At 47.0% G+C, this 26,234-nt stretch overlaps 1 protein-coding gene across 1 annotated transcript in view; it reads left to right on the top strand.

Annotated features, from left to right (window-relative positions):
- HTT (huntingtin) overlaps nt 1-26,234 on the top strand; it is a 103,458-nt gene that overhangs the window by 46,694 nt on the left and 30,530 nt on the right. The window contains 17 exon segments of the mRNA XM_070948925.1: nt 322-400; nt 1,396-1,557; nt 3,256-3,311; nt 3,739-3,887; nt 5,308-5,444; nt 6,594-6,710; nt 7,362-7,484; nt 8,690-8,928; nt 10,095-10,237; nt 12,353-12,563; nt 15,293-15,434; nt 17,535-17,714; nt 19,879-20,055; nt 22,314-22,390; nt 24,861-24,999; nt 25,109-25,231; nt 25,927-26,137. Of these exon segments, the coding sequence (XP_070805026.1) occupies nt 322-400; nt 1,396-1,557; nt 3,256-3,311; nt 3,739-3,887; nt 5,308-5,444; nt 6,594-6,710; nt 7,362-7,484; nt 8,690-8,928; nt 10,095-10,237; nt 12,353-12,563; nt 15,293-15,434; nt 17,535-17,714; nt 19,879-20,055; nt 22,314-22,390; nt 24,861-24,999; nt 25,109-25,231; nt 25,927-26,137 (2,465 nt within the window).

Here is a 26,234-nt window from a genome sequence, read left to right as displayed (position 1 = left end):
TCCCGAGGCTTGCAAGATTCATTGATCGCAAACTAAAAGAAATAAAATGAAAAAAATGGCTGTGGTTATTAACCTAGCCAATGTGAGGCTTTTTTCAGGGATGTGTTTCAGATGGCGAAAATCAAGGAAGATGGATGGTTAGGAAATGTGAAGTATAAATAAAAATAAATAAAACCAGACGTAGCCCAAAGTTGCTTCATTGTCGAATGAACATACCTGGCAGAAGCTGCTCCTGTTAGCCCAGTTCCATTTAAAATGCTTTTATTGTTGTGTGAATCACGGATGCTAATCCTAACCCTGTATTAATATTTGCTTTCGTAGCTGGTTTGACATATTGCAAAAGGTTTCTGCGCAGCTGAAAACTGGCACCGCGAATATGGCCAAGCACCGTGCTGATAAGGTACAAATGCAAAACACATGTTCCTTGCTATATATATATTTTTTAAAAAGATAACTGTAAGAGATATACGTCAAATATTTAACTGGGGCAGGGTATTTTTCTTCAACCGTAGGCAATTTTAAGACTTGTGGACTTCAACTCCCAGAATTCCCCAGCCAGCTATGTTGGTTAAATTGGCTGGGGAATTCTGAGGGTTGAAATCCACAAGTCTTAAAAGCTGCCAGGTTGGGAGACCCCCCCTGGCCTAAAGTCCTGAAATAAATCGTTGTGAATCTCACCTCTCACCACTCCTGAAAAAATGGTTCCGGCACGCATCCATGCGCCAACCAACTGATTTTTGGACCTTCTGGGCCCACTGAAAGTAGAGAAATAGGCTGTTTCCTGCCTCCGGAGGACCTTGGGGGTGGTGGGGAAGGGCCGTTTTTTGCTGTCCCCAGCCTCCAGAGCCTTTCTAGGAGTTTAGGGAGGGCAAAAATGACCTTCCCCATCTCCCCGGAGGCTCTCCAGAGGTCAGAAACTGCCGGTTTGGCAACTTCCATTTTCGCCCTCCCCAGACTCCTAGAAAGGCTCTGGAGTCTGGTGAGAGAGAAAAACAGGCCTACCGGGTCATCGTGTGACAGGAGCTTGGGGGCGGGGCACATATAATTATGGGTGTGCGCCCGCACGCACACGTGCCCCCCTTCCTGGCATGCAATGGCAAAAAGGTTAGCTATCACTGGTGTAGGTAATATCTGCCACCTGGAATCCCTTGCTAAAACTACAACATCTTGCAGATAATCCTTGTTTTCTGGACTACATGGGTAAGAGATCGAAGTAAGAAAGGTGCCACTTTAAAAGATAAGGTGGCGCCCCCAGAACTTCCCATGAGTCTGTTGGATCTTGCCCTTACAGTGGGGGGGGATTTGAAGTGGGCCTGCGAAGATGGGGGAGGGGCATTCTTTTGTGCTTTTCGCCCGGAGTCCCGCTGAGTTGCCGTCCTTCTCTTTCTCCCTTAGAATATCATCCACAATCACATCCGTCTGTTTGAACCGCTGGTCATCAAAGCGCTAAAGCAGTACACTACCACTACGTCCGTACAACTGCAGAGACAAGTCTTGGACCTTCTCGCCCAGCTCGTCCAGCTGCGGGTCAACTATTGTCTTCTGGACTCCGACCAAGTGAGTATTCAGCCTCTGTTGCAGTCCGTCGTCTTCTGCAGCCAATCCACCCTGTGCTCCGGATCGCGGCCTGTCGTGGGAGAAGAAGGACTGGCAAAATCCAAGGGCGGCGTCAAAAGAGGAAGCAGCCTAGAATTGCTGCGTAGCCACAAGTGAACTAAATCAGTTAAACCGAACCGTCTGTGTCTTTCGTGACATTCTGTCCCCTTCAACCCTTTCAGCGCTCATGGAAAGGTGTGGTTACCTTGAAAGAAAGTGCGACATCTGGAGCCATTTCATAACCCGAGTCCACGTGCTCCTCGACTTACAGCAGTTCATTTAGCGACCCTGAAAAGTTACAACGGCACCGAAAAAAAGTGGCTTTACGTCTGTTTTTCACATTTTGTAGTTTGTACTTTTTCACGCCATTGCAGCGTCCCTGGGATCACGTGATGAAAATTCGGACACTTGGCCACTGCCTCGTGTTTATGGCGGCTGCAATGCCCCCGGGGTCACACAATCCGCTTTCTCTTCCCCCCTCCCACACCTACCTACCTATTTAAAGCTTTAATAACAGACTTGATTGAAACAATATAGCAATGTATTATGGAAGTGCCACAAAAGTTCAAAGTGGCTTACTCACTTAACAACGGCAAAAAAGGCGTAAAGACTAACACAATAGGTAGATCAAATCACAGCTGCCAAGTTTCTGCTCTGTTCCATATTCTATTCTATTCCATTCCATTCCATTCCATATTTTCTATTCTATTCTATTCTATTCTATTCTATTCTATTCTATTCTATTCTATTCTATTCCATTCCATTCCATTCCATTCCATTCCATTCCATTCCATTCCATTCCATTCCATTCCATATTTTCTATTCTATTCTATTCTATTCTATTCTATTCTATTCTATTCTATTCTATTCTATTCTATTCTATTCCATTCCATTCCATTCCATTCCATTCCATTCCATATTTTCTATTCTATTCTATTCTATTCTATTCTATTCTATTCTATTCTATTCTATTCTATTCTATTCCTTCTCTAATTCTATTCTATTCTACTCTACTCCTCTACCCCATTCCACTCCATATTTTCTATTCTATTCCTTCTCTAATTCCTATTCTATTCTATTCTATTCTATTCTATTCTATTCTATTCTATTCTATTCTTTCTCTTATTCTATTCTATTCTCCTCTACCCCATTCCATTCCATATTTTCTATTCTATTCTATTCTATTCTATTCTATTCTATTCTATTCTATTCTATTCTATTCCTTCTCTAATTCTATTCTATTCTGTTCTATTCTATTCTATTCTATTCTATTCTATTCTATTCTATTCCTTCTCTTATTCTATTCTATTCTATTCTATTCTACTCCTCTATTCCCAGCGGAAGGAAATTTGTGCACGCAGAATTTTTTTTCTCTTTGGGATCTCAAACCTAAAGAAAGTTTGCCTCCATCCTTGTCCAAACAAGACCAGATGACATGAAAGACATTTGACAATTGAAGTCCTGTTCGTTTCTTTTGTGCTTTGTTTCCGTTGACATAAAATACGATTTGCAGTAACGAACACCCAGTAATGAGCTGTTTATTGTTCTCATCAGATGTCACGGTCTGTTTCATTCCGATTTGATGGGGGTAATGTCAGAATGTACCCAGCCGATGTTTGCCAAAATTAATCCGGGTGTTTTTTTCTTTTTGGCTTTCAGGTATTTATTGGATTTGTGCTGAAGCAGTTTGAATACATTGAAGTCGGCCAATTCAGGTACAAATTCCAGCTCAGACTGGGACTTTCCTTATATATTTATGTGAAAAGGAGGCTCAACACCAACGAGCGATTCTGAACCTTGTTTCTTCTTCTTCATTGAAAAGGAAGGAGGGAGGGCAGTAGAACCTAAACTAATATACCGCTTCACGGTGCTTTTACAGCCCCCTCTAAGCGGTTTACAGAGTCAGCCTCTTGCCCCCACAATCTGGGTCCTCACTTTACCCACCTCGGAAGGACAGAAGGCTGAGTCAACCTTTGAGCCGGTCAGGATCGAACTGCTGACAGTGGGCAGAGTTAGCCTGCAATGCTGCATTCTGACCACTGCACCCCCATGGCTCTTGGAACGACTCATACTCCTCTCCTGATGCTGAGAGGGTAGTCCAACATGTCTTTTTCTTTCTTTCTTTCTCTTTTTCCCTAACAGGGAATCAGAGGCCATTATTCCGAGTGTCTTTTTCTTCCTGGTGTTGTTGTCTTACGAGCGCTACCACTCCAAGCAGATCATTGGAATCCCTAAAATTATTCAGCTCTGTGACGGGATCATGGCCAGCGGAAGGAAAGCAGTGACACACGGTAACGGGAAATCAGAAGTCATAGAACTGAACTCCTCACAGGAGGAGTTACTAAATATGGCAGGCACTTAAAATTTACAATGAAGTGTATTGTCCTGCTGCAACTTTGCTGGATCTTTATTGCTTTCTCCCTTTCCCTCCTTCCTCTCCCTCTCCCTTTCTCTCTCCCTCCTTCCTCTCCCTCCCTCTCCCTCTCCCTCTCCCTCCTTCCTCTCCCTCCCTCTCCCTCTCTCTCTCCTCCCTCTCCCTCCCTCCCTCTCCCTCTCCCTCTCTCTCCTTCCTCTCTCTCTTCCTTCCTCTCCCTCTCTTCTTCCTCTCCCTCCCTCTCCCTCCCTCTCCCTCTCTCTCTCCCTCTCCCTCCCTCTCTCCTTCCTCTTTCTCTCTCTCTCTCTCTCTCTCTCTCTCTCACACACACACACACTTTCAAATATACCCCCAGTATATCTTTCTGCGTAAAGATATATTTCTATGGAAATACCATAAAACTGACTTTCCAGAGCCTTTTATGAGGTTGACAGATAATAACTCTGGAAAAAAGGAGCAAAGGCTAAGAAACAATGAAAGCCAATGTAAATATTGGAGACTTTGAAATTTGTGTCACTTTAAATTGAATATGTCGATTAATAACATCAGAAGACGTCAAAATGTCATTTGTTGAGACCCTGATTCTACAGTAGGGGAAATTGTTCTTCGGCATGATTCTTTAGTTAAACTTTAACGCCTTCACATCAGTGGTGGGGTTTAAAAATTTTTACTACGGTTCTGTGGATGTGGCTTGGTGGGCATGGCATGGTGGGCGGGACAGGGGAAGGATACTGCAAAATCCCCATTCCCTCCCCACCCCCACTAACCTGCTCTGGGAAGGAATCAAACTCCCCCCCTCTTCATTTCCCCAAATAAAATATTACTCATAAGAAAAGGCTCCCAGAAAAGCAAGGAAAAATAAAGCTGCTAACAAACGAACCTGCCTGAGGCTTATTCCACATTCCTGCCAGCTGCATAAAGGAAACTTTGTAAGAAAACAACAGCTACCGGTGCTTAGAGATAATAGAAAGTGGAAGCTGGAAGTTCAGCTCCATTTACAAGCAGGCAGAAAATTCATTCAAGACAGGATATTTCACAATGGAAATCGCCCAAACCTTTTAAGAAACACAAAGCCCATGTTGTACAAACCCCAAAACTTCAAAAACACAGAACCATATAAGAATTCACTCCTCTTATCCAGTTTGTTGTTCAGCTGACCCAGAAACGAACGGCTGAATGTCACTTTGCTTCTGCAAGTAAAAACCTCCTTCCAGCAGCTGCTTCTTGGCTTGTCAATTTAAAGCGACGGCGTCTTCTGGTTTTTGTTTTTTTTCTTCTTCTTCTTTGTCAAGCGATCTCCCGGCTGAAAAGCGAGCCCTGATTTTGTTTTTCTTTAGCAATCCCGGCTCTGCAGCCCATTGTCCACGATCTCTTCATCTTAAGAGGAGCGAATAAAGCCGATGCCGGCAAAGAATTAGAAACCCAGAAGGAAGTCGTGGTCTCGATGTTGTTGCGGCTCATCCAGTATCACCAGGTAAACCCCGCGGTTGCTCACCTGTGTCTCTGAACATCCTCACAATTCCCAGATGGCGGATTTTATTGCAAACACGCTGAGCCTGCCTGTCTGAGTGATTGGACTGGAGGTGATCTGACCAGGCTCCCAAACACGACAAACCCCCTGTAGTTGAAGCAATGATTCCTTTATTAGGAGCGCCAGACTCACCGCAGACTAATAAGTCCATCCAGCTGGGAGATGAATATTTGCCTGCCACATCTATTCATCTCCGCCCCCTGCCTTTGATCCCCAGAGCTAGGGTGAGGCTTCGCTAGCAGCGGTGGCTCTTCCGTCCCGAGGACTGGCCCATAGATTTCCACTGCTCTTCCTTCCTTCCTTCCGATTAGAATGCAGTATTGTAGGCTGACTCTACACACTGCCAGCAGTTCAATTGTTGTGGCCCATCAGCAGCCTGTGCAGATTGTAGCTGATTCTGACAGCGAGGAGGCTGGTGTGGTGCTGCGCCAGCAGCCTGTGCAGCTGGCACCCGAGTCAGACAATGAGGAGGCTGGAGAAGATGTGGTGCCAGAGGCAGGGATTCAGCCAGGGCCTTCAGAAGCTCCCATAAGTGAAGAGGAGGAAGAGGAGGAGCCTCTTCTCGATGCACGGGCGCGCAGAGCTGCCAAAAGGCAGGAGTGGCTCCTCAGGAGGAGGTCTCCTCGAGAGTAAGGCTTGGGGCTAATTGGCCACTCCCTTAGCCTATTTAAGGAGGAACGCCGATTGCAGCAAGTTGTAGGGAACAACTTTAGTTCACTCTACTTCGCATTTGGATTCTCTACAAATTGCTTCTGGGCTTTGTGCCAACCTTAGTAAGATTGTGACTACTTTATCTTTGTTTTCTTATAGTCTGTTAAGGAAGTTTATTAACAGCCTTTGTTTGGAAAAGACTGAGTTATTTTAGTAAATTTAAATGTGTGTGCTGTGTTCTTTGGGATCCATAGCTGGGGCAGAACATCAATCCTGAATCAATTGACTCAGCCTTCCGTCCTTCCAAGGTCGGTAAAATGAGGACCCAGATTGTTGGGGGCAAGAGACTGACTCTAAAGTGCTTAGAGAGAGCTCTAAAGCCCTGTGAAGCGGTATATAAATCTAAGGGCTATGGCTATTGGTTTTCTTCTTTGCTGGCAGGTGCTGGAGATGTTCATCCTTGTGCTGCAACAGTGTCACCGAGAGAATGAAGAGAAATGGAAGAGGCTGTCGCGACAGGTAGCCGACATCATCCTGCCAATGCTGGCCAAACAACAGGTGAGGGTTTACCTTTGGTCACAGGTAGCCATCGATGAAGATATTCCCTCTTTCTGCACGGAGCAAAAACTTCCTTTTCCATTCCGCCTCTTAGGAATCGGGGCCTGGTGTAGAGCGGCTAAGCTCTCTCCAGGCGCCTGATGGACATCAGGCCACGCGCCTGGCCACGCAGCGTGTAGAGAAGCTGCCCTGGCATTTTCTTTTATTTATATATATATATTTATATACGCACACCGTATTTTTCAGAGTATAAGACACACCTTTTCCCCTCCCCAAAAAGAGGGCGAAAATCTGGGTGCGTCTTATACTCCGAATGTAGCCCCGCCCAGCTTCTCAAACGGAGGTTTCAGAGGCTGAAAGAAGCCTCCAAACAGAGCTTCAGAAAAAAAAGCCTCTAAAAGGCTTTTATCTAAAATAATATGGCAAGCAACACAAGAAGAATCAGTAAAGGTTCTAACTAAACTATGCTAACAAATCTGGAGAATGACACCATAATCAAAAGATCGGAAGAGGTTAATCTACATACCAATACCAAAGAAAGGAGATTGAACAGAGTACAGATAGTCCTTCAGAATAAAAGCCTCTGAAAGGACTCGATTGCAGCCGTTGTTGACCCCATTGTGTTTGTCGGTTTGTTTTAACCCTCCCCAGATGCAAATAGATTCCCACGAAGCCCTGGGGATCTTGAATACCTTGTTTGAGATCCTGGCGCCTTCCGCCCTGCGCCCGGTGGACATGCCGCTGAGGAGCATGTTTGTGACGCCCAGCACCATGGTAAGGAGGGGGGGGGGGAGAGGCATCCAGCCAAGAAGCTGCTCAGCGAGAGGGAAGAAGGCCTCGCTGTCCGGGCTCAGGACGTCCCCAACTGCCCTCTTTCTTTTCCTGGGGTGTCCGGGGGTTAAGGATTTGGGTCTGGAAGTTCCCTCTCCTTGCAAGGGTGTTGTGGGGAGGACAACAGGAGCAGCCTGCCTGGCGCCTTCAGCTCCTGCCGAAAAGCGGGGTATAAATCCGATTCGGTCCATAGCTGCCCGGGTGCTTAGCAGCCAAGGCCCCTCTGCTGATGCCCCCTCCAGAAGGGCATCTGGGTCTCAAGCCCCCTTCGCTTCGTAGGCAGGCGGCGGGGAAGGAAATGGCTAAGCTGCCAAGGGCAGGGGTGTTACAAAGGAACTGCCTTCCTTTGGGCAAATGAACAAGTGGGAAGGGGAGGGTGGAATGGGAAGGGGAGAAGAGGGGAGGGGAAGGAAAGGGGAGATGAAGGGAAGGGGAGAGGGGATGGTAGAAAGGGAAGGGAAAAGGGAAGGAAAGAAGGGGAAGGAAGGAGAGAGAAGGGAAGGAAGAGGAAGGGGAGGGGGAAGAAGAGGGAAGGGTGAAATGGGAAGGAAGGGGAGGGTAGAAAGGGAAGGAACGAAGAGGAAGGAATGGAAGGGGAGGGGGAGGGTGGAATGGGAAGGGGAGAAGAGGGGAGGGGAAGGAAAGGGGAGAGGAAGGGGAGGGGAGGGGAAGGTAGAAAGGGAAGGGAAAAGGGAAGGAAAGAAAGGGAAGGAAGGAGAGAGAAGGGAAAGGAGAGGAAGGGGAGGGGGAAGAAGAGGGGAGGGTAGAAAGGGAAGGAAAGAAGGAAGGAAGGGGAGGGGAGGGAGAGGAAGGGGAAGGGAAGGTGAAGTGTGAAGGAAGGGGAGAAGAAGGGGAGGAGAGGGGAGGGTAGAAAGGGAAGGAAAGAAGGGGAAGGAAGGGAGAGGAAGGGAAGGGGAGGGAAGGAGGGAAGGGGAGGAAGGAAAGGGGAAGGGGAGAGAAAGGTGACTGGAGGGGAAGGAGAGTGGAGGATGGAAAAGGAAAGGAAAAGGAAGGGGAGAGGAAGGGAAGGAAGGAGAAGGAAAGGGGAAGGGAAGGGAAGGGGAGAAAGAGGGGAGGGAGGGAAGGACTAATTTAAATAATGAATACTTTGTCTGCTTCTCCTCCCCTCCCCCCTCCCTTTTCAATAGGCTTCAGTGAGCACCGTTCAGTTATGGGTCTCTGGCATTCTGGCTATTCTGCGGGTCTTGATTTCCCAGTCCACCGAAGACATCGTCCTCTCCCGCATCCAAGAGCTCTCCTTTTCCCCGTATCTCATCTCTTGCCAAACAATCAACCGGCTGCGGAACGGGGAAAGCAAAGTTCCTCCCACTCAGGAAACCTCCACGGATGAGCAAGATCGCTTTCTTCCCGAAGAGACCTTTTCCAGGTATAGGTTGCTCATAAGAGCCTGCTATTTATTTATTTATTTATTTTTTAAACCATTAAAAAAAAAGAAGAAGAAGAGAGAGATAAAGGCTCTGAGATAAGGAATGGAGGAAAATATATACAGGTAGCCCTCGACTTACGACGACCATTTCTGTTGCTAAGCGAGACATTTTTAAATGAAATTTTGCCCCGTTTTACCACTCTTCCTTCCCACCGTTCTTAAGTGAATCACGGCAGTTGTTGAGTCAGTAACATGGTCGTTAAGTGGATCCGGCTTCCCCCATGGACTTTGCTTGTCCGAAGTTCGCAAAAGAGGATCACGTGACGCACACACACACACACACACACACACACACACACACACACACACACGGGCCACGAGTCAGTTGCCATGCGTCCGAATTCGGATAGCCTGACCACGGAGGTGGTGCAAAGGTTGTAAGTGTGCAAAACGGCCCTCGGTCCCCTTCGCCGCCGTAACTTCGAACGGACACTAAGCAAACTTTCGTGAGTCGAGGACTATCTGTATCATCAATGTAAACCTTGGAGAAGGCCAAGAAGATGGATGTAACCGCAGGGCTGGCTGTGCATATCAGGGTTTTTTTTTCCCCCCTCCGTTTTGCAAAGTCCTTTTTTTGCTTTTTTCTGAGCTTCACGCTTGGCCTCTACAGTCGTGGCCAAAATTGTGGAAAGCTTTTGGGAAAAGTGTATTTTCTAAAACTAGCTAATAACACTTTTTTTTTTAGTTGTACCATAAAATTATATATATATATATATATATATATATATATATATATATATATATATATATATGTATATATGTATATATGTATATATGTATTTATATATATGTATATATGTATATATGTATATATATATGTATTCTCAGGTTTTCACGGGTGTTTGTATGTAGGTCTTTGGTCTTGGCGACGTTTCGACGAAGTCTCATTCGTCATCTTCAGGCTGGTGTTCTCGGCTTCGTGCTTCCAGGAGCAAAGGAAAGCACGAAGCCGAGAACACCAGCCTGAAGATGACGAATGAGACTTCGTCGAAACGTCGCCAAGACACTTCCAATTTTACGTGGGAGAAGACCCGAATAACCAAAGACATATATATATCTATATCAGTGATAATAATAACTTTATTGTCATTGTCATTTCTTTCTAGATTCCTCATCCAGTTGGTGGGGATTCTTCTGGAAGATATCGCCAGCAAACAATTGAACGTGGAGACGAGCGAACAGCAACACACCTTCTACTGCCAGGAACTGGGCACCCTTCTCATGTGCTTAATTCATACCTTCAAATCAGGTACTACTCAACCCCCTTCTTCTTGCCCCTTTACCTGAAGGGAGGAAGGGTCAAGCTAGCCGTGGGGTCCCCGGGCAGCGTCTCCCCCTGGCAGAACGGAATGGGACAACGGCCAACTTGCCGTGATCAATTGTGCGGCAGCCAACTTGACATTGGCCAACTTGCCACAGGGCAATTCAACGATTCAATTTAATTAGCTGAAAGAATTGAGACATTAATTTTTGCCATTCTCCCCCTCGTCTTGTCCCTCCTTCGGCGTCTTTTCTTTCATGATTCTGTTCCACCATTTCTTCGATATTAGTGTAAGTCTTGCCCCATGGAGAGCTGTTCCGAGGCAAGTTGGCCGTGGCAAGTTGTCTCATAGAGAGTTTGACTGTGGCGAGTTGGGCTGTGGTGACTTGGCTGTGGCATGTTGTCTCACAGCAAGTTAGTCATGGTGAATTGGCCATGGTGAGTATGTTGTGGTGAATTGTCCTAGTCTAGGGGTGCCAATCTCTGACCCGCAGGGTGCTTAGATCTGGCCCGTGTAGCCGCCCTGGAAACAGCAAAGGACCGGCCCGCAGTGCCTCTGCTAGCAAAAATGAAGTTCAGGAGTCCTCCCTCTGCCATTTTCACTGGCAGAGGGTTGCAGGAGGCCGTCGCAGATGAAAACGGAGCTCAAGAGCCCATTTTCACTGGCAGAGAGTTGCAGGAGACCGTCGCAGCTGAAAACGAAGCTCAGGAGCCCGTTTTCGCTGGCAGAGGGTTGCAGAAGGCCATCGCAGCTGAAAACGGAGCTCAAGTGCCCGTTTTCATGCGCAGAGGGCTGCAGGAGGCTGTCACAGCTGAAAACGGAGCTCAGGAGCCCGTTTTCACTGGCAGAGGGCTGCAGGAGACCGTCACAGCTGGAAACAGAGGTCAAGAGCCCGTTTTCACGAGCAGAGGGCTGCAGGAGGCTGTCACAGCTGAAAATGAAGGTCAAGAGCCCATTTTCGCTGGCAGAGGGTTGCAGAAGGCCATCGCAGCTGGAAACGGAGCTCAAGAGCCCGTTTTCATGGGCAGAGGGCTGCAGGAGGCTGTCGCAGATGAAAACGGAGCTCAGGAGCCCGTTTTCACTGGCAGAGGGCTGCAGGAGACCGTCACAGCTGGAAACAGAGGTCAAGAGCCCGTTTTCACGAGCAGAGGGCTGCAGGAGGCTGTCACAGCTGAAAATGAAGGTCAAGAGCCCATTTTCACTGGCAGAGGGTTGCAGAAGGCCATCGCAGCTGGAAACGGAGCTCAAGAGCCCGTTTTCATGGGCAGAGGGCTGCAGGAGGCTGTCACAGATGAAAACGGAGCTCAAGTGCCCATTTTCACGGGCAGAGGGCTGCAGGAGGCTGTCACAGCTGAAAACGGAGCTCGGGAGCCCGTTTTTGCTAGCAGAGCGCTGCGCTCGGGCCCCCACAGGCACCCCCCGACACGAGTGACGTTGAGCTGACCACACCCACCCTCATCACCTCCCCCAGACCACGCCCCTCCAGCCCTCCCCAAGGTCAAATACAACCCTGATGCGGCCCTCAATGAAATTTTGGCAACAGGATAAAACCTTTCATTTCAGAAAAACAGCATCCAGTGATATTCGGCTGAACAAAAAACCAGAGGGGGTGGATTGTACAGGTAGTCCTCGACTTACAACAGTTCATGTAATGAGAGCGTTCAAAATTACGACGACGCTGAAAATAAAATGACTTACGACCGTTTTTCACACTGGCAACCATTGTAGCCTTCCCACAGTCACGTGACCCAAACGGACTCGCACTTGTGACAGCTGCAGTGCCCTTTGGCGACACGCGATCCCCCTTTTGCGACCTTCCAAACAAGCCCAAGTCCACGGGGAAGCCGGATTCACTTAACGACCGTGTTGCTAATTTAAAACATCTGCGGCGATTCACTTAACAACTGTGGCGAGGAAGGTGGTCAAACAGAGCAAAACTCCCCTTAACGACTGTCTCGGCAAGCAACAGACGTTTGGGGGGCTCGATTTTTGCGGTTGTAATTCGAGGACTACCTGTATGTAATATTTCAGCGGGAACCCCAAGCTATCGGTTGGGACTGATTTGATAACGATGTTTTTTTTCCATCGTTTCGGTCTTTCAGGGATGTTCCGAAGAATCACGGCTGCGGCGACCAAGATTTTTACCGAGAATGGACCGCACGGTCTTCATTTCTACACCCTCGAAAGATTAAACGATCTTGTCAAGTCCATGATAGCCACGCACCCATCCCTGGTGCTTCTCTGGTGTCAGATCCTGCTGCTTGTTAACTACACCAATTCCAGCTGGTGGTCCGAAGTTCATCAGACCCCGAAGTAAGTCTGTTTTTAACAGATGAACAGAGTTGGAAGGGACCTTATAGGTCATCTAGTCCAACCCCCCGCTCAAGCAGGAGACCCTACACCATTTCTGTTTTTAAGGTCTTCAGGTCTCCTCCTCGGCCCAGAGTGGATGTGTCTTAGTGATTTCAAACTCTGCCCTTTGCTTTACAAGTCTTATTTCTCGTGTAAATGTCCCTCCTATGTAGATTTCAAAAACTCTTTCCCTCCTGAAAGCTTCCTCCGATTCTGATTTTAGCGGGCTAATACGAAAAGGTCTTGTTTTCCTCCTCGCCTTTCAAAATTCACCTTCCTTTCTTGTTCTGTCCCCGTACCACACACGCACCCCCACAGACGGCCCGGAGTTAATAAGCCACACGACAAAACTCTTTGAAGATAAAGCTGGCGGCAACCCAGTGGCTAGCTGCCAATTTAAGACTTTACTCACACAAAACAAAGATTAGACTGCCAGCATTCCGATAAAACAGGCAGAGTTTCAACAATACAAGGATTAATCCAAATGCAGTCCAATAAAGCAGGCAAAGTCCAGTAATGCAGAAATCATGGATTATTTCCAGTTTTTGCTCGTCACAAAGTGAACCGGCCACCACACCCACATTTATACCCTGTGAGGTGTGGTCCAGTGATTTAGCTAATCTCTGGCACGCCATCCCCTCTGCTGCGCACGCTTCTCCCTGCGCCTCTGGCGAGGGTCCAGCCAGCACTTATCTCCTTCGTCACTGTCCACCTGTGGCTGCGGGGACATGCTTGGCTCTGAACCTATCTTTTGGCCTTCGGTGTCCTCCGGAGGCATTGCCAGAGAGGAGGGTCCTGGAGAGGGAGGCCTTGCCAACTCCTCTCCCTCACTCTCAGAGTCTGCATCTGTCGATAGCCCAGGCTCAGGCAACGGAGCCACAACATTTCTGAAGAACTCGATCATCTGGAAAGTCTCATTGTAAAGGAACCCCGAGGTTCCGTGGGGTTAGTTCCAGAAGTGGTATTCAGCCGGTTCACCCTGATTCGCCCGAACTGGTAGCAGAAATCGCGGATGGGCCTGCTCACATGCCCCAGCTCTATGCTATCCTATTTAGGCACATTTTTGAGGCCAGGCACATGTGCGGAAGGTGTGCGCGTGAGCAATGCGTTCAAACCGGATGCGCGCAGGAAGGGAGTGTCCGCACATGGGGCGAACCGGTAGTAACAATGTGAAACCTACCACTGGGCAGTTTCCACCCCCCTTCCCCTGTGGTGTCTTCATTGCTACAGCTGAGTGGGACATTTTGGCCAAGAAGTCATTCGGGTAGAAGCCAGATGTAAGTTTGGGATACATTCAGTGGTGGTATTCAGCCGGTTTGGGCGAATTGGTAGTGGCGACTGCGGTGGGCCTGCCCACCCATCCATCCTGGCACTATGCCGTCCTATTTAGCTAAGGGTTTTTAAGCCGTGGGCATGCGTGCAAGCAAAGCACAAGTGCAGAAGGCCGGGCGCATGCTCGGAAGGCACACGCGTGAAGCAAGCAGGCACATGCTCACATTTTCGGTGCGCAGCGAACCGGCGGTAAAAATATGTGAAACCCACCTCTGGATTCATTTATATTGTTCAGCAGGGTTTGTTTCCAGAGGTACAAAAATACAAACAGTGCAGCCTTTTCTTTTGTCAACCCCTAAATTCTAGAATGTGTTGGTTCGATGCTGTCGGATGGATTGAGAATGAAGCCATGGCATCGCCTGGGGTGCGGTGGCCTAGACTTCGAGCTCTCGCCTCACAATCAGGAGGCCGTGAGTTCAATCCTAGGTAGAGACAGATATTTATCTTTCTGAGTACAAATGAGAATGTATCTGCCGAACAAAACTCCGCACTGGTGACAGGAAGGGCATCTGGCCAGTAAAACACTCAGCTCCATTCAGTTGCCCAGACTCCATCCCTCCCCCCCCCAAGGGATTATGGGGCTGTTAAAAGGAGATGATGCTGATCGCCTGGGTGGGTGTATGTGTATATGTATATTTTAATCAAATTTATTTCATTAAATTTTCATGCCGCCCATCTCACTGATACGGCGACTCTGTTAGTTTGTAAAGCGAATCCGGCTTCGTCCTGCTCGTCAGACGGTCGCAAAAGGGGATCACGTGACCTTTGGGACACTGTGACTATATACCCAGTCTGAATAACTGAAGAACCTGATGGTCACTCGCTGACCTTAGGCTGGCCAGTCGCCCTTCGGTTCTGTTCCTGGCCGCTGAATCAGTTTCTTACTAGCCGACTGCCTTGATCCTTCCAGATTCTTCTGCCTCAGGGCTCTGCAACCTTAAACCCTCAAAAGAGCCATTTGGACTCGTTTCCCACAGAAAAGAAAACACCGGGAGCCACAAAACCCTTCCGGTGCCTGACTATTTCTTGAGCGGCCACAAAACTAAGCCTATGTAGTTGAATTAAACGTTCTGTTTTCTTCTGAAACTTTTCATTTCTTGGATTTATCCATGGTTGGCCTACCGGGGGTTGAAAAGCTCAATAAATCACGTGCCGGCGGGTGTCGCACATTGGCGGTTGTGACGCATATTTTGACCGACAGGGAGCCGCAGCAGAGGGATGAAAGAGCCACACACGGCTCCAGAGCCGCAGGTTGCTGATCCCTGTTCTACCTGTTTCTTCTTTATTTCTTTCTGGCAACTTGACTCCTAGATTTTGTAGTTTAAAAAAAAAACCCAACCCTTTCCTTCTCTTTCCAGAAGGCAGAGTCTGTCAGGCGCTAAGTTGCTCAGCCCTCAACCCAGCGGGGATCCCCACGAAGAAGACGGCGGCTCCAAGCTCAGCATCTGCAACCGCGAGATCGTGAGGAAAGGATCCCTCATCCTTTTCTGTGACTACGTGGTAAGCGCCGAGGATCGCAGGCGGTGTCCGTTTTTCTGTCGCCTTTAGTGACTCATCTTCCAGCCTATTTTGTTTTTTCTTTTTTTCCCCTCGCCTTTTTTTTTTTCTTTTTTTTTGTGCAAATAACCATCCAAGCTGGGATAGCCTCCCATCGACCGGTACGCTCCCACAGAGAGGGGCTCCTCCGGGTGCCGTCAGCTAGGCAATGTCGGCTGACGACCCCCAGGGGGAGAGCATTCTCTGTGGGGGCCCCTACCCTCTGGAATGAGCTGCCCCCGGAGATTCGTAGGATTCCCGACCTGCGTACCTTTCGTCGCGCCCTAAAAACATTATTATTCCAACAAGCAGGGCTGGCCTAAATTAGAATAATATTTTACTATTTTAATGGGTTGTTTTATTAGAGTTTTCGGCCAATTTATTTAATTGTTTTAAACTGCTTTTAATTTTTATATTGTCGTGGTTTTATTTCTGGCTGTACACCGCCCTGAGTCCTTCGGGAGAAGGGCGGTATAAAAATTTAATAAAATAAAATAAATAAATTTTTAACACTTTCAGGTTTTCGGCTCTCTCATAAAGGGTTTTTAAATAACCGTAGCAGCCGGCGTCATAAATTGCACCTGGGAAGTGACAGGCAACTGGGAGGGCCGTGAGCTCAAATATCTATGGAGATTCTCAGTCATCCGGGTCAGATTTGTCCCAAAGGTGTTTGTTTTTTTTTTCAATTGGACTTTCTGGTTTTTCTTTTGAAGACATTTCACTTCTCATCCAAGCAGCTTCTTCAGCTCTGACTAGATGGTGAGGAATGGAAGGATTGATACTCCTTGCAGACAGCTGGTCATTTGCATCCTTTTAGCGAGTCGTTGAGGCCACTTGGATTCTGAATCAAACCTCCAAGCGGCCCACGGGGTGCTTAGATCTGGCCCGTGGGGCCGCCTTTGTGGAAACAACAAAGGACCAGCCCGTGGTGCCTCTGCCAGTGAAAACGGAGCTCGGGAAGGCTGTTGGCGGCCCTCCCGAGCTCCGTTTTCGCTGGCAGAGGGTTGCAGGAAGCCGTCACAGCCGAAAACAGAGCTCACTCATTTCCGTCACAGCCGAAATCAGAGCACTCAGGCCTCCACAGGTACCCCTGACACGAGTGACTTCGAGCTAGCCACACCCACCCTGACCACGCCCCCTTGACCCCCCCCAAGGTCAAACACAACCCTGATGCGGCCTTCAAAGAAATCGAGTTTGACACCCCTGTTTTAGAGAGTCATTTAGGCCACTTGGACCCTGAGAACACAGACAAGGTCACCTTAACGACTCACTAAAAGGATGCAAATGACCAGCTGTCTGCAAGGAGTATCAATCCTTTCATTCCACACCATCCGGTCGGAGCTGAAGAAGCTTCTTGCAGTGAGAAGCGAAACAGCTTCAAATAAAAACAAGAAAGTCCAGTTGCCTCTTGGAAAAAAAAAAGCATCTTGGTTCAGTTCTCCTTGCGCGCCGCTGGCCGTAGCTTCCAGGCGGCCTTCAAGGAGCAGCCCCAGGTAGAATGCATTGCAGTAACCCAGCCACGAGGTGATCAGAACGTCAGTCAATGTTTGAAAGGCCTCCCGGTTGAGGCCAGGATGCAACCGGAACACAAGGAAATTCGGGGTCCATGTTTGTTTCTGGGTTTCTGTCTGAGAATATCTTAAAAGCCTCCATTTTTGGAGCATCCATAACTTCTGGAGGCAGGTTGTTCCGCTGGTTAATTGTTCTGACTTGTCAGGAAATTCCTCCTTAGTTCTCGGTCGCTTTTCTCCTTGATCGGCTTCCGTCCGTTGCTCCTCGTCCTGCCTTCTGGGACTTTGGAGGAGCCTTCCATGCAGAGGTGGGCTTCCCGTAATTTAGCAACCGATTCGCCGAAAATGTGAGCGTGTTCAGCGCTTTGCTTGTACGCCGGGTTCTCACGCATGTCTGCGGCTTAGAAAACGTAGCTAAATAGGATGGCACAGATTGCTACAATCGGTTTGCCCAAACCGGCTGATCGCCCAAACCGGCTGAATCCCACGTCTGTTTCCATGACACCCTGTTGTCTCTTCCGCTCGAGTGAATCCATTCCATTTCTTTCCACAGTGCCAAAACCTGCACGACTCCGAGCACTTAACCTGGCTGACCGTCAATCATGTCCAAGAACTCATCAGCCTGTCTCACGAACCTCCCGTCCAGGATTTCATAAGCGCCATTCACAGAAACTCGGCGGCGAGCGGACTTTTCATCCAGGCTATTCAGTCACGATGTGAGAACTTCGCCTCCGTAAGTTCTTTGCTTTGGTTCTCGTGATTTCTTTTCCCTTGATGATTTTTCTCCTGCCCAACACACCTCAATTTTCCTGAGGTAAAAATTTTTTTTTGCATCTTTAAAGGTAACAACGTCCTTCAAATATTGAGGTTACCGAAACAGGAGATGCGTCTGTTGATCGTTTGGCCATTGCAAATGAGTCGGTCTACTGTCCTGGTTAAAAAATTGGGAGACATGAGTTCTAATTCTGCCTGAGGCATGAAGCAGGCCAGCGGGGTGCCCGATCTTGAGCCGGTCCCTCTCTCTCAGCGCTAAGTAGAAGACAAGAGAAAGCCACTTCTGGATTCTGGCCCAGAGAACTGCATGGGTCTCTGTAAACAGTTGCCAGGAATCTATGTTGACTCTTAACATATTTTAACAGATTAACAGAGTTGGAAGGGACCTTGTGGGTCATCTAGTCCAACCCCCTGCCAAAGCAGGAGACCCTACACCATTTCCAACAGAGGGCAGTCCAATCTCTTGAAAGTCTCAAGCGATGAAGCTGCCACAACTTCCGAAGGCAACTTCTGTTCCATCGGTTGATTGTTCTCACTGCCAGAAAATTCTTCCTTATTTCCAAGTTGAATCTCTCCTTGATCAGTTTCCATCCATTATTCCTTGTCTGGCCTTCAGGTGCCTTGGAAAATAGCTTGACCCCCCTCCTCCTCTCTGTGGCAGCCCCTCAAATATTGGAAAGCTACTATCATGTGGTCCTTCTCTTCTCTAGACTAGCCAAGCCCAGTTCCTGCAACTGTTCTTCATATGTTTTAGCTTCCAGTCCAGGGATGAAATGCTCCCGGTTCAGACGGTAGCGATGAAGGCGAGTGGTTCGGAGAACCTGTAGCAAAAATCCCTGCCCCCCACCCATGCCCAGCTGAGCCGCACAATCATCAGAGGCTTTTTTTTTTTACTTTTAAAAGTATTTTTTCTACAACCTCTTCGGCCGAAAAAATGCTTTTAAAAGTTAAAAAAAAAAAGCCTCTGATGATCGCGCAGCTCAGCTGGGATCGTCAGAGGCTTTTAAAAGAATTTTTTTTCTTTTAAATGCCTCTGATGATCCAAGCTGAGTTGCCTGATCATCAGAGGCATTTAAAAGAAAAAAAAGCCTCTGCCGATCAGGCAATTCAGCTGGGATCGTCAGAGCCTTTTGAAAGCATTTTTTTTTACAACCTCTTCGCCAAAGAGGTTGTAGAAAAAATGGTTTTAAAAGTAAAAAAAAAAAAAAAAAAAATTGGCCACGCCAATTACCAATTAGGTAACATCATCGGTGCTAGTGAGTGACTCATATTTATGACCGCTGCAGCATCCCGGGCTCACTCGATCCCTCTTTTGTGACCTTCCAATAAGCAAAGTCAACGGGGAAATCCCGATTCACTTAGCAAGCGTGTCACTAACTTTAATAACCCGCAGTGATTCACTTAACAACTGTGGCGAGAGAGGTCGTAAAACGGGGGCAACATTCACTTAACAACTGGCTCGCTTAACAACAGAAATGATTCTGGCTCAGTTATGCTCTTAAGTCGAGGACTACCTGCATCACCACGGCAGATTTTCTGAACAGATGAGAGTCTGTTGCAGACTTCATCCAGAGGCTCAACCTGTTCCTCTTAATCCCCAGAAAATGGGGGTTTTTTGGGGGGGCCAAATTCGTGTGAAATCTATGCGGGTAAGAAAAAGCCACGGAGGTTCAGCTGATTTTAAAAAGGAACCTGTTAAGTCAGGAGTCAGCAACCTGCGGCTCTGGAGCCGCATGTGGCTCTTTCATCCCTCTGCTGCAGCTCCCTGTCACTCAAAATATGTGTCACAACCACCAGTGTGCAACACCTGCCCGCATTTTTTGAGCTTTTCGACCCCCGGTAGGCTAACCATGGATAAATCCAAGAAAATAAAAGTTTCAGAAGAAAACAGAACATTTAATTCAACTACATATGCTAGTTTTATGGCCGCTCAAGAAATAGGCACGGGAAAGGTTTTTGTGGCTCCCGGTGTTTTCTTTTCTGTGGGAAACGGGTCCAAATGGCTCTCGGAGTGTTTACGATTGCCGACCCTTGTGTTAGATTGATGAGATGTTTTTTATACTTTTGATTAGCCTGGAAAACAAAAAAGACTCTAAAAAAGATATTTTTCTTCCCGGTTTCAGCCGACAGCGGTGAAGAAGACCCTGCAGTGTTTGGAGGGGATCCACCTGAGCCAGTCAGGAGCTGTGCTGGTCTTGTACGTGGACAAGCTTCTCTCGACTCCCTTCCGTGTGCTGGCTCACATGGTCGACACCCTGGCTTGCCGTCGTGTGGAAATGCTTTTAGCGGCGTCCGTGCAGGTAAACCGTGGCGTCATCTGGGCTGGTCGACAGCGGAAGGCCGAGGTTTAGTCTGCCTCCCTACGGGTCTTCGAGTCATCAGCCCTTATCTCTCAGCCCTAACCCACCTCATGTGACTGGGGGTGGGGGTCGGGATTTGTATGGCCGCCCACTCAGCCATAACGTCTGTGGAGACGCTCATCAGTCATTCTCAGGGAGAAAAAAAAAAATGGGGGTCTGCAGGGATAAATAAAATGAAAAATAGAATCATCATCTTTTTTTAATGACCCCATAATTCCCTTGCGAGGTGGCGCCTGGGCAACTGAATGGAGCCGAGTGTTTACTGGCCGGATTCCCTTCCTGTCTCCAGGGCGGAGTTTTTGTTCAGCAGATACATTCTTCATTGTGCCCAGAGAGAGAATGGAGCTGAGTGTTTACTGGCCGGATGCCCTTCCTGTCTCCAGGGCGGAGTTTTTGTTCAGCAGATACATTCTTCATTGTGCCCAGAGAGAGAATGGAGCTGAGTGTTTACTGGCCGGATGCCCTTCCTGTCTCCAGGGCGGAGTTTTTGTTCAGCAGATACATTCTTCATTGTGCCCAGAGAGAGAATGGAGCTGAGTGTTTACTGGCCGGATGCCCTTCCTGTCCCCAATGCGGAGTTTTACAATAATAGTCATAAAAGCAGAATTAAACTCACCGCTTTGCTTTGCGCTCTTGGAGGTGGGTAGGCTAAATCTAACGAACACCCATCACCACATGGCCAAATGCACATCTCAGCCTGATCGGGGAGTGCTGAGAACCACACACCCCCCTCATGTCTAGGGAGATCCTCCACCATCCAGATCATGGTTGTCCCAAACGTTCTGTTTTTTTTCAAGAGGCAACTGGACTCTTTTTCTTTTGAAGATGTTTCGCTTCTCATCCAAGAAGCTTCTTCAGCTCTGACTGAATGGCGGGGAATGGAAAGATTTATACTCCTTGCAGACAGCTGGTCATTTGCATCCTTTTTAGAGAGTCGTTGAGGCCACTTGGTCCCTGTGGCCAACTCACTGTGGGACAATTTAACTATTCGGTTTAACGCTTTAAAATAAATTTAAAAATTATTTTATGTGCCATTCACATTTCCTCCTGTCCCATCTTTTGTATCCTTTCTTTGGCGATTCTACTCCATTTCTTCGATATTAGTGTAACTCTTGTCCCGTGGCAAATTGGCCGTGGCGAATTGTCATAGCGCCGTTCCTGTTTGTCCTCAAGGAGAACCTGAGCAGTCCCTTACAGTAGTGGCCAAAATTGTGGAAATCTTTTGGGAAAAGTGTATTTTTGAGGTTTGATGGCTAATAACACCACTTTTTGTGGGGGAGTTTCAAGAGAATCCTTTTCCACTGCTGGAATGGCCTGGGAATAGCCCAGATCTTAAACCCAATGGAAAATCTATGGAGGGGACTAAAGAAACTGGTTAGTCAGAAGCGACCCAGCAATAAAACCCAGTTAATAGAAGCCATCATTCAATCTTGGTTTCACATTATCACAGCTGCAGAACTCAAAGACTTGGTTCCCTCCATGGGAAGACGTTGTAAGGCCGTAATTCATGCTAAAAGTTACCCAACTAAGTATTAGTTATTAACTGACATGGGGATAATTTTTGTGTATCTCATTTTTCTATGGTCATAATTTTTGTATATTTCGTTTTTTCTACCGGTTTCCTTTTTCTTCTTTATCCTGTAACTGCTAATCTAATAGCAAACCCTTCATAAAAGCTATTGCATTACATTCTTGATGAAATTATCTTTCCATTGATATATAATTTTATGGTACTACTCCCCCCCAAAAAACCCCAAAGTGGTGTTATTAGCTAGTTTTAGAAAATACACTTTCCACAACTTTGGCCGCTACCGTATTCTGAGTTGAGGGGTCAGGGTTGATTCGGTGATTTGCTTGCTCCTTTCCAGTCCTACCTTGCATGGTTAGCACAAATTCATTCGTAAAACCTACGCCTTGACCTTCTAACCTAGACTCAGCTCAGAAACGAGCCACGTTCTTTATAACTCAGTCTTTTCGAGTTAAGTGTATTTTACGGCCAGTGTTGGCAACTTCAGCTTTTCATTCTCAAAACTGACGCGACTTTCCTGTTTTTCTTTCTTTCTTTCTTTCTTTCTTTCTTTCTTTCTTTCTTTCTTTCTTTCTTTCTTTCTTTCTTTCTTTCTTTCTTTCTTTCTTTCTTTCTTTCTTTCTTTCTTTCTTTCTTTCTTTCTTTCTTTCTTTCTTTCTTTTTGATGCAGAACAGCACGGTTCAGTTGCCAGTTGAAGAGCTGGACCGAATTCAGGAATATCTGCAGAACACCGGATTAGCCCACAGGTGAGGATCCTAATGGATTTTTTTTTTTTTTTTCAGAATATGGAAAGTGGCCAAATATTTGCCAAGCTTTTTCCCCTCTCCCCGAAAATGAATCCCTGCGGATTTTACTCTGCTAGTCGTCACTGACTTTAGGGGGTGCAATTGGAGTTTGTAGTTTTTATCCTTTTGAAGACATTTCGCTTCTCATTCCAGAAGCTTCTTCAGCTCTGACAGGATAATGGGGAAGGGAAGGATTTACACTTCTTGCAAACAACTGGTCATTTGCATCCTTTTAGGGGGTCGTTGAGGCCACTTGGAGGTTTATCTGTGTCCTCGGGGTCACTTGAGTGATGCAAATGGTTCCTGTAGTCTGCAATTTTTTCCTCTGGGAATCCATTCCTACTCCCATGCCATTCCAAGGGTCTTCATCCCAAATTGTATAGCTAAAAGTCTGTAGAGATTCTCTATGGTCGTCCCAAAGGTGCATTTTTTCAGGAGGCAACTGGATTTTCTTGTTTTTTCTTTGAAGACGTTTCGCTTCTCATCCAAGAAACTTCTTGGATACTATTCTATCAGAGCCGAAGAAGCTTCTTGGATGAGAAGCGAAACGTCTTCAAAAGGAAAAAACAAGAAAGTCCAATTGCCTCTTGAAAAAAAGCACCTTTGGGATTGTCGGGAGACATTTCCGTGGTCATGTGGCCAGCATGACATCACGGAGCGCTGTTACCTTCCTTCCCACCGAAATGGTACCTACCTATTTATCTACTCGCACTTTCGTGCTTTCGAACTGCTAGGTTGGCAGAGGCAAGGACGGGAGCTCACCCCGTCAAATGGTGGCACTCGGGTCTTGAACCCAGGGTGCCAGCTTTCAAGCTGACAAGCCCAACATCTTAACCACTGAGCCACCGTGCCACCCAATCCTTCCAGAATTCCAGAAGTTCTTAACTCAAGTCTTAATGATTCTAGGCAAACCAGTGTTTAGCTCCTATAATTGTTCTCCTCGCTTCATTACCTGACCCTCCTGCTGTTTCTTGCTTAGTGGCCCATGGTCTTGGGTTTATGACCAAAGCTGGGATTTCTGTCATAACCCAAGGACTATCTGTTCAGCATTCATCATGCTTTTAACTGAAACGCTGTCTCGTTCCTTGTTCACCATGTGCTTTTACCAAATCAGTGCGTTAAAAATATTTGAAGAATGCCTTCAAATTTACAAACAAAGGAAGTTGTTCCATATTGCAATCTCTCGTTTACATCTGGACTATTATATTTACATCTGGACTATTATTATGACTTCCTTTAACTATATAGCTGCAGTGGAGGACATTTAAATTTAGTAAGTCAGTTTGAACTTCTTCGAGAGACTGATTTCTCCTAAATCCAATTTAATAAGCTATCAAGAATTGACCATGAAAATAATCCATTAATGGAATTGTTTAAAATTGCACCGTATCAATTGTCACAGGTTGGTTAAAGGCTATAAAGCAGGGGTGGGGAATTCTGGGAGTTGAAGTCCACAAGTCATAAAGGGGTCATATGGTTCCCCACCCCTGCTGTAAAGGAAAATAAATAAATACCGTATTTTTGGAGTATAAGACGCAACTTTTACCCCCCAGAAAGAGGATGAAAATATGGGTGCATCTTATACTCGAAATGTAGCCCCGCCCAGCCTCCCTAACTGAGATTTCAGAGGCTGAAAGAAGCCTCTGAAAGAAGCTTCAGGAAAAAAGCCTCTGAAAGGCTTTTATCTAAAATAATATGGCAAGCAACAAAAGAAGAATCAGTACAGGTTCTAACCAAACTATTCTAAACAATCTGGAGAATGACACCATAACCAACAGATCGGAAGAGGTTAATCTACATACTAATACCAAAGAAAGGAGATTGAACAGAGTACAGATAGTCCTTCAGAATAAAAGCCTCTGAAAAAAGCTTCAGTAAAAGAGCCTCCAAACAGAGCTTCAGAAAAAAAGCCTCTGAAAGAAGCTTCAGAAAAAAGCCTCCAAACACAGCTCTGTTTCGGAGGCTTTCAGAGGCAGAAAAAAAGGTTTTCCCTGAAACAGAGTTTCAGAAGTTTCAGAGGCAGGAAAAAAAGCAAGGCACAGAGCTCACAACCAACGAACCTGTTGCTAAAATTCACCTCTGGGAACAGCTGATTGGGGGTATTCCGGGAGCCTGATCCACCCGCCAATCAGCTTTTTTTCTTATTTTCCTCCCCAAAAACTAAGGTGCGTCTTATACTCCGAAAAATACGGTAAATAGGGACAGGGCAGCCATCATAATTTTGATCATGTGACCATGGAGACGCTGCAACGGTCCTATGTATGAAAAATGGTCATAGGTCACTTTTGCTGTGGTAACTTTGAAGGGTCACTAAATGAACTGTTGTAAATCGAGGACCACCTGTATCGCCAGAAGAGTGAGTTCTGTCTTTCTCAAAGTATCTAATCTGGTAGATTTCTTGGGTTTTTTTTTTGTTTGTTTCTTTTTTAAGACATCAAAGACTCTACTCACTCTTGGACCGGTTTCGTCTAACTGTGGCTCTGGAAACCATAAGCCCCTCACCTTTGGTTACGGCACATCCCCTGGATGGAGGGAACCATCCCGATCTAGAAACGTTAATTCCAGACAAAGTAAGGTTGAGCTGTTTTCCTATTAATCTAATATAATGACCAGGGATTATTACCTTATGATATAAGGCAAATAAATACCTGTTACTAATCTCTTTTGTTTCCCTGCCAGGATTGGTTCTGTTCACTCGTGAGGTCCCAGTGCTACACAAAATCAGCTTTCGCTCTTCCAGAAGGGGCCGAACTGATGAATCGGCTTCCAGAACAGGAATTGATTCCTTTTATGATGCACCAGGTAATGCGCATGTTGTCCCACGAAGGGAAAACAGCCTTCTTTCTATAACAAAGGCAGGTGGGAATAGCAATAGCACTTATATACCGCTTCACAGCGTTAACAATCCTTAACCCAACCCCCCCCCCCCCCAATGCACCCAGCCTCCCAAAGGAGCTGAGGAAGGAATGGGCCAAGGAAACGTCCCCGTCGTTAGGAGAAAATCCCGCTGATGATGATACCCAGTCTGGTAACGTGACGTTCAGAAACTGAATCGAAACAAGCTGGGAGAGCAAACCCCTGCCCCAAATCTAAAACCCGAGCTTACGAGTATTTTCTACTATTTCAGAATCAGACCAGGGAGCTTCCTATCGGCTTCTTTAATGTCCGCAAGCTAGAAGAAATTCGAGAGGGTGTAGTCGGACGTTTTCCCAATCGTTAGCCATGTCTGTCCAAAACGAAGGAGGGGGGAACCATCTCCTCCTTATCAATCCTTAAATTGCTCTGAAAGAAAAACAATAGCCATAGCAATACCTCTTAGACTTATATACCGCTTCACAGAGCTTTCCAGCCCTCTCTAAGCGGTTTACAGAGTCAGCCTCTTGCCCCCAGCAATCTGGCTCCTCATTTTACCCACTTCAGAAGGATGGAAGGCTGAGTCAGGACTGAACTCCTGGCTGTGAACAGAGTTTGTCTTACTGCTGCTTGGCTCTTTTCAGGATTTCAACATCAGCCTCCTCGCCCCGTGTTTGAGCCTGGGCGGGCAGGAACTCTCCCGAGGGCTGAGGAGCCATTTTGAAGCCGCCCGCCTGGTCACGCTGCACCAGGTGACCGAAGTGGTGAACAAACTCCCCGCCAACCATCAAGTCTTCCAGCCGACGCAGCCGGTGGGATCGTCCCCGTACTGGAACAAACTCAGCAATATTTATGGTGAGATGGGACAGAGGATTGGGCTGGCTTTTCTTGGCACATTCTCTTTGGCACTGGCATATCCGGCATGCAAGATCTCCCCATTGGAGCGGGCAAC

The sequence above is a fragment of the Pituophis catenifer genome, unplaced genomic scaffold, assembly GCF_029215685.1.
Source record: "Pituophis catenifer annectens isolate HBS135680 unplaced genomic scaffold, rPitCat1.0.hap2 SCAF_8, whole genome shotgun sequence".
Taxonomy (NCBI): domain Eukaryota; kingdom Metazoa; phylum Chordata; class Lepidosauria; order Squamata; family Colubridae; genus Pituophis; species Pituophis catenifer.
The sequence above is the reverse complement of the archived record's forward strand: the minus strand, read 5'-3'. Positions and strand labels throughout refer to the sequence as shown.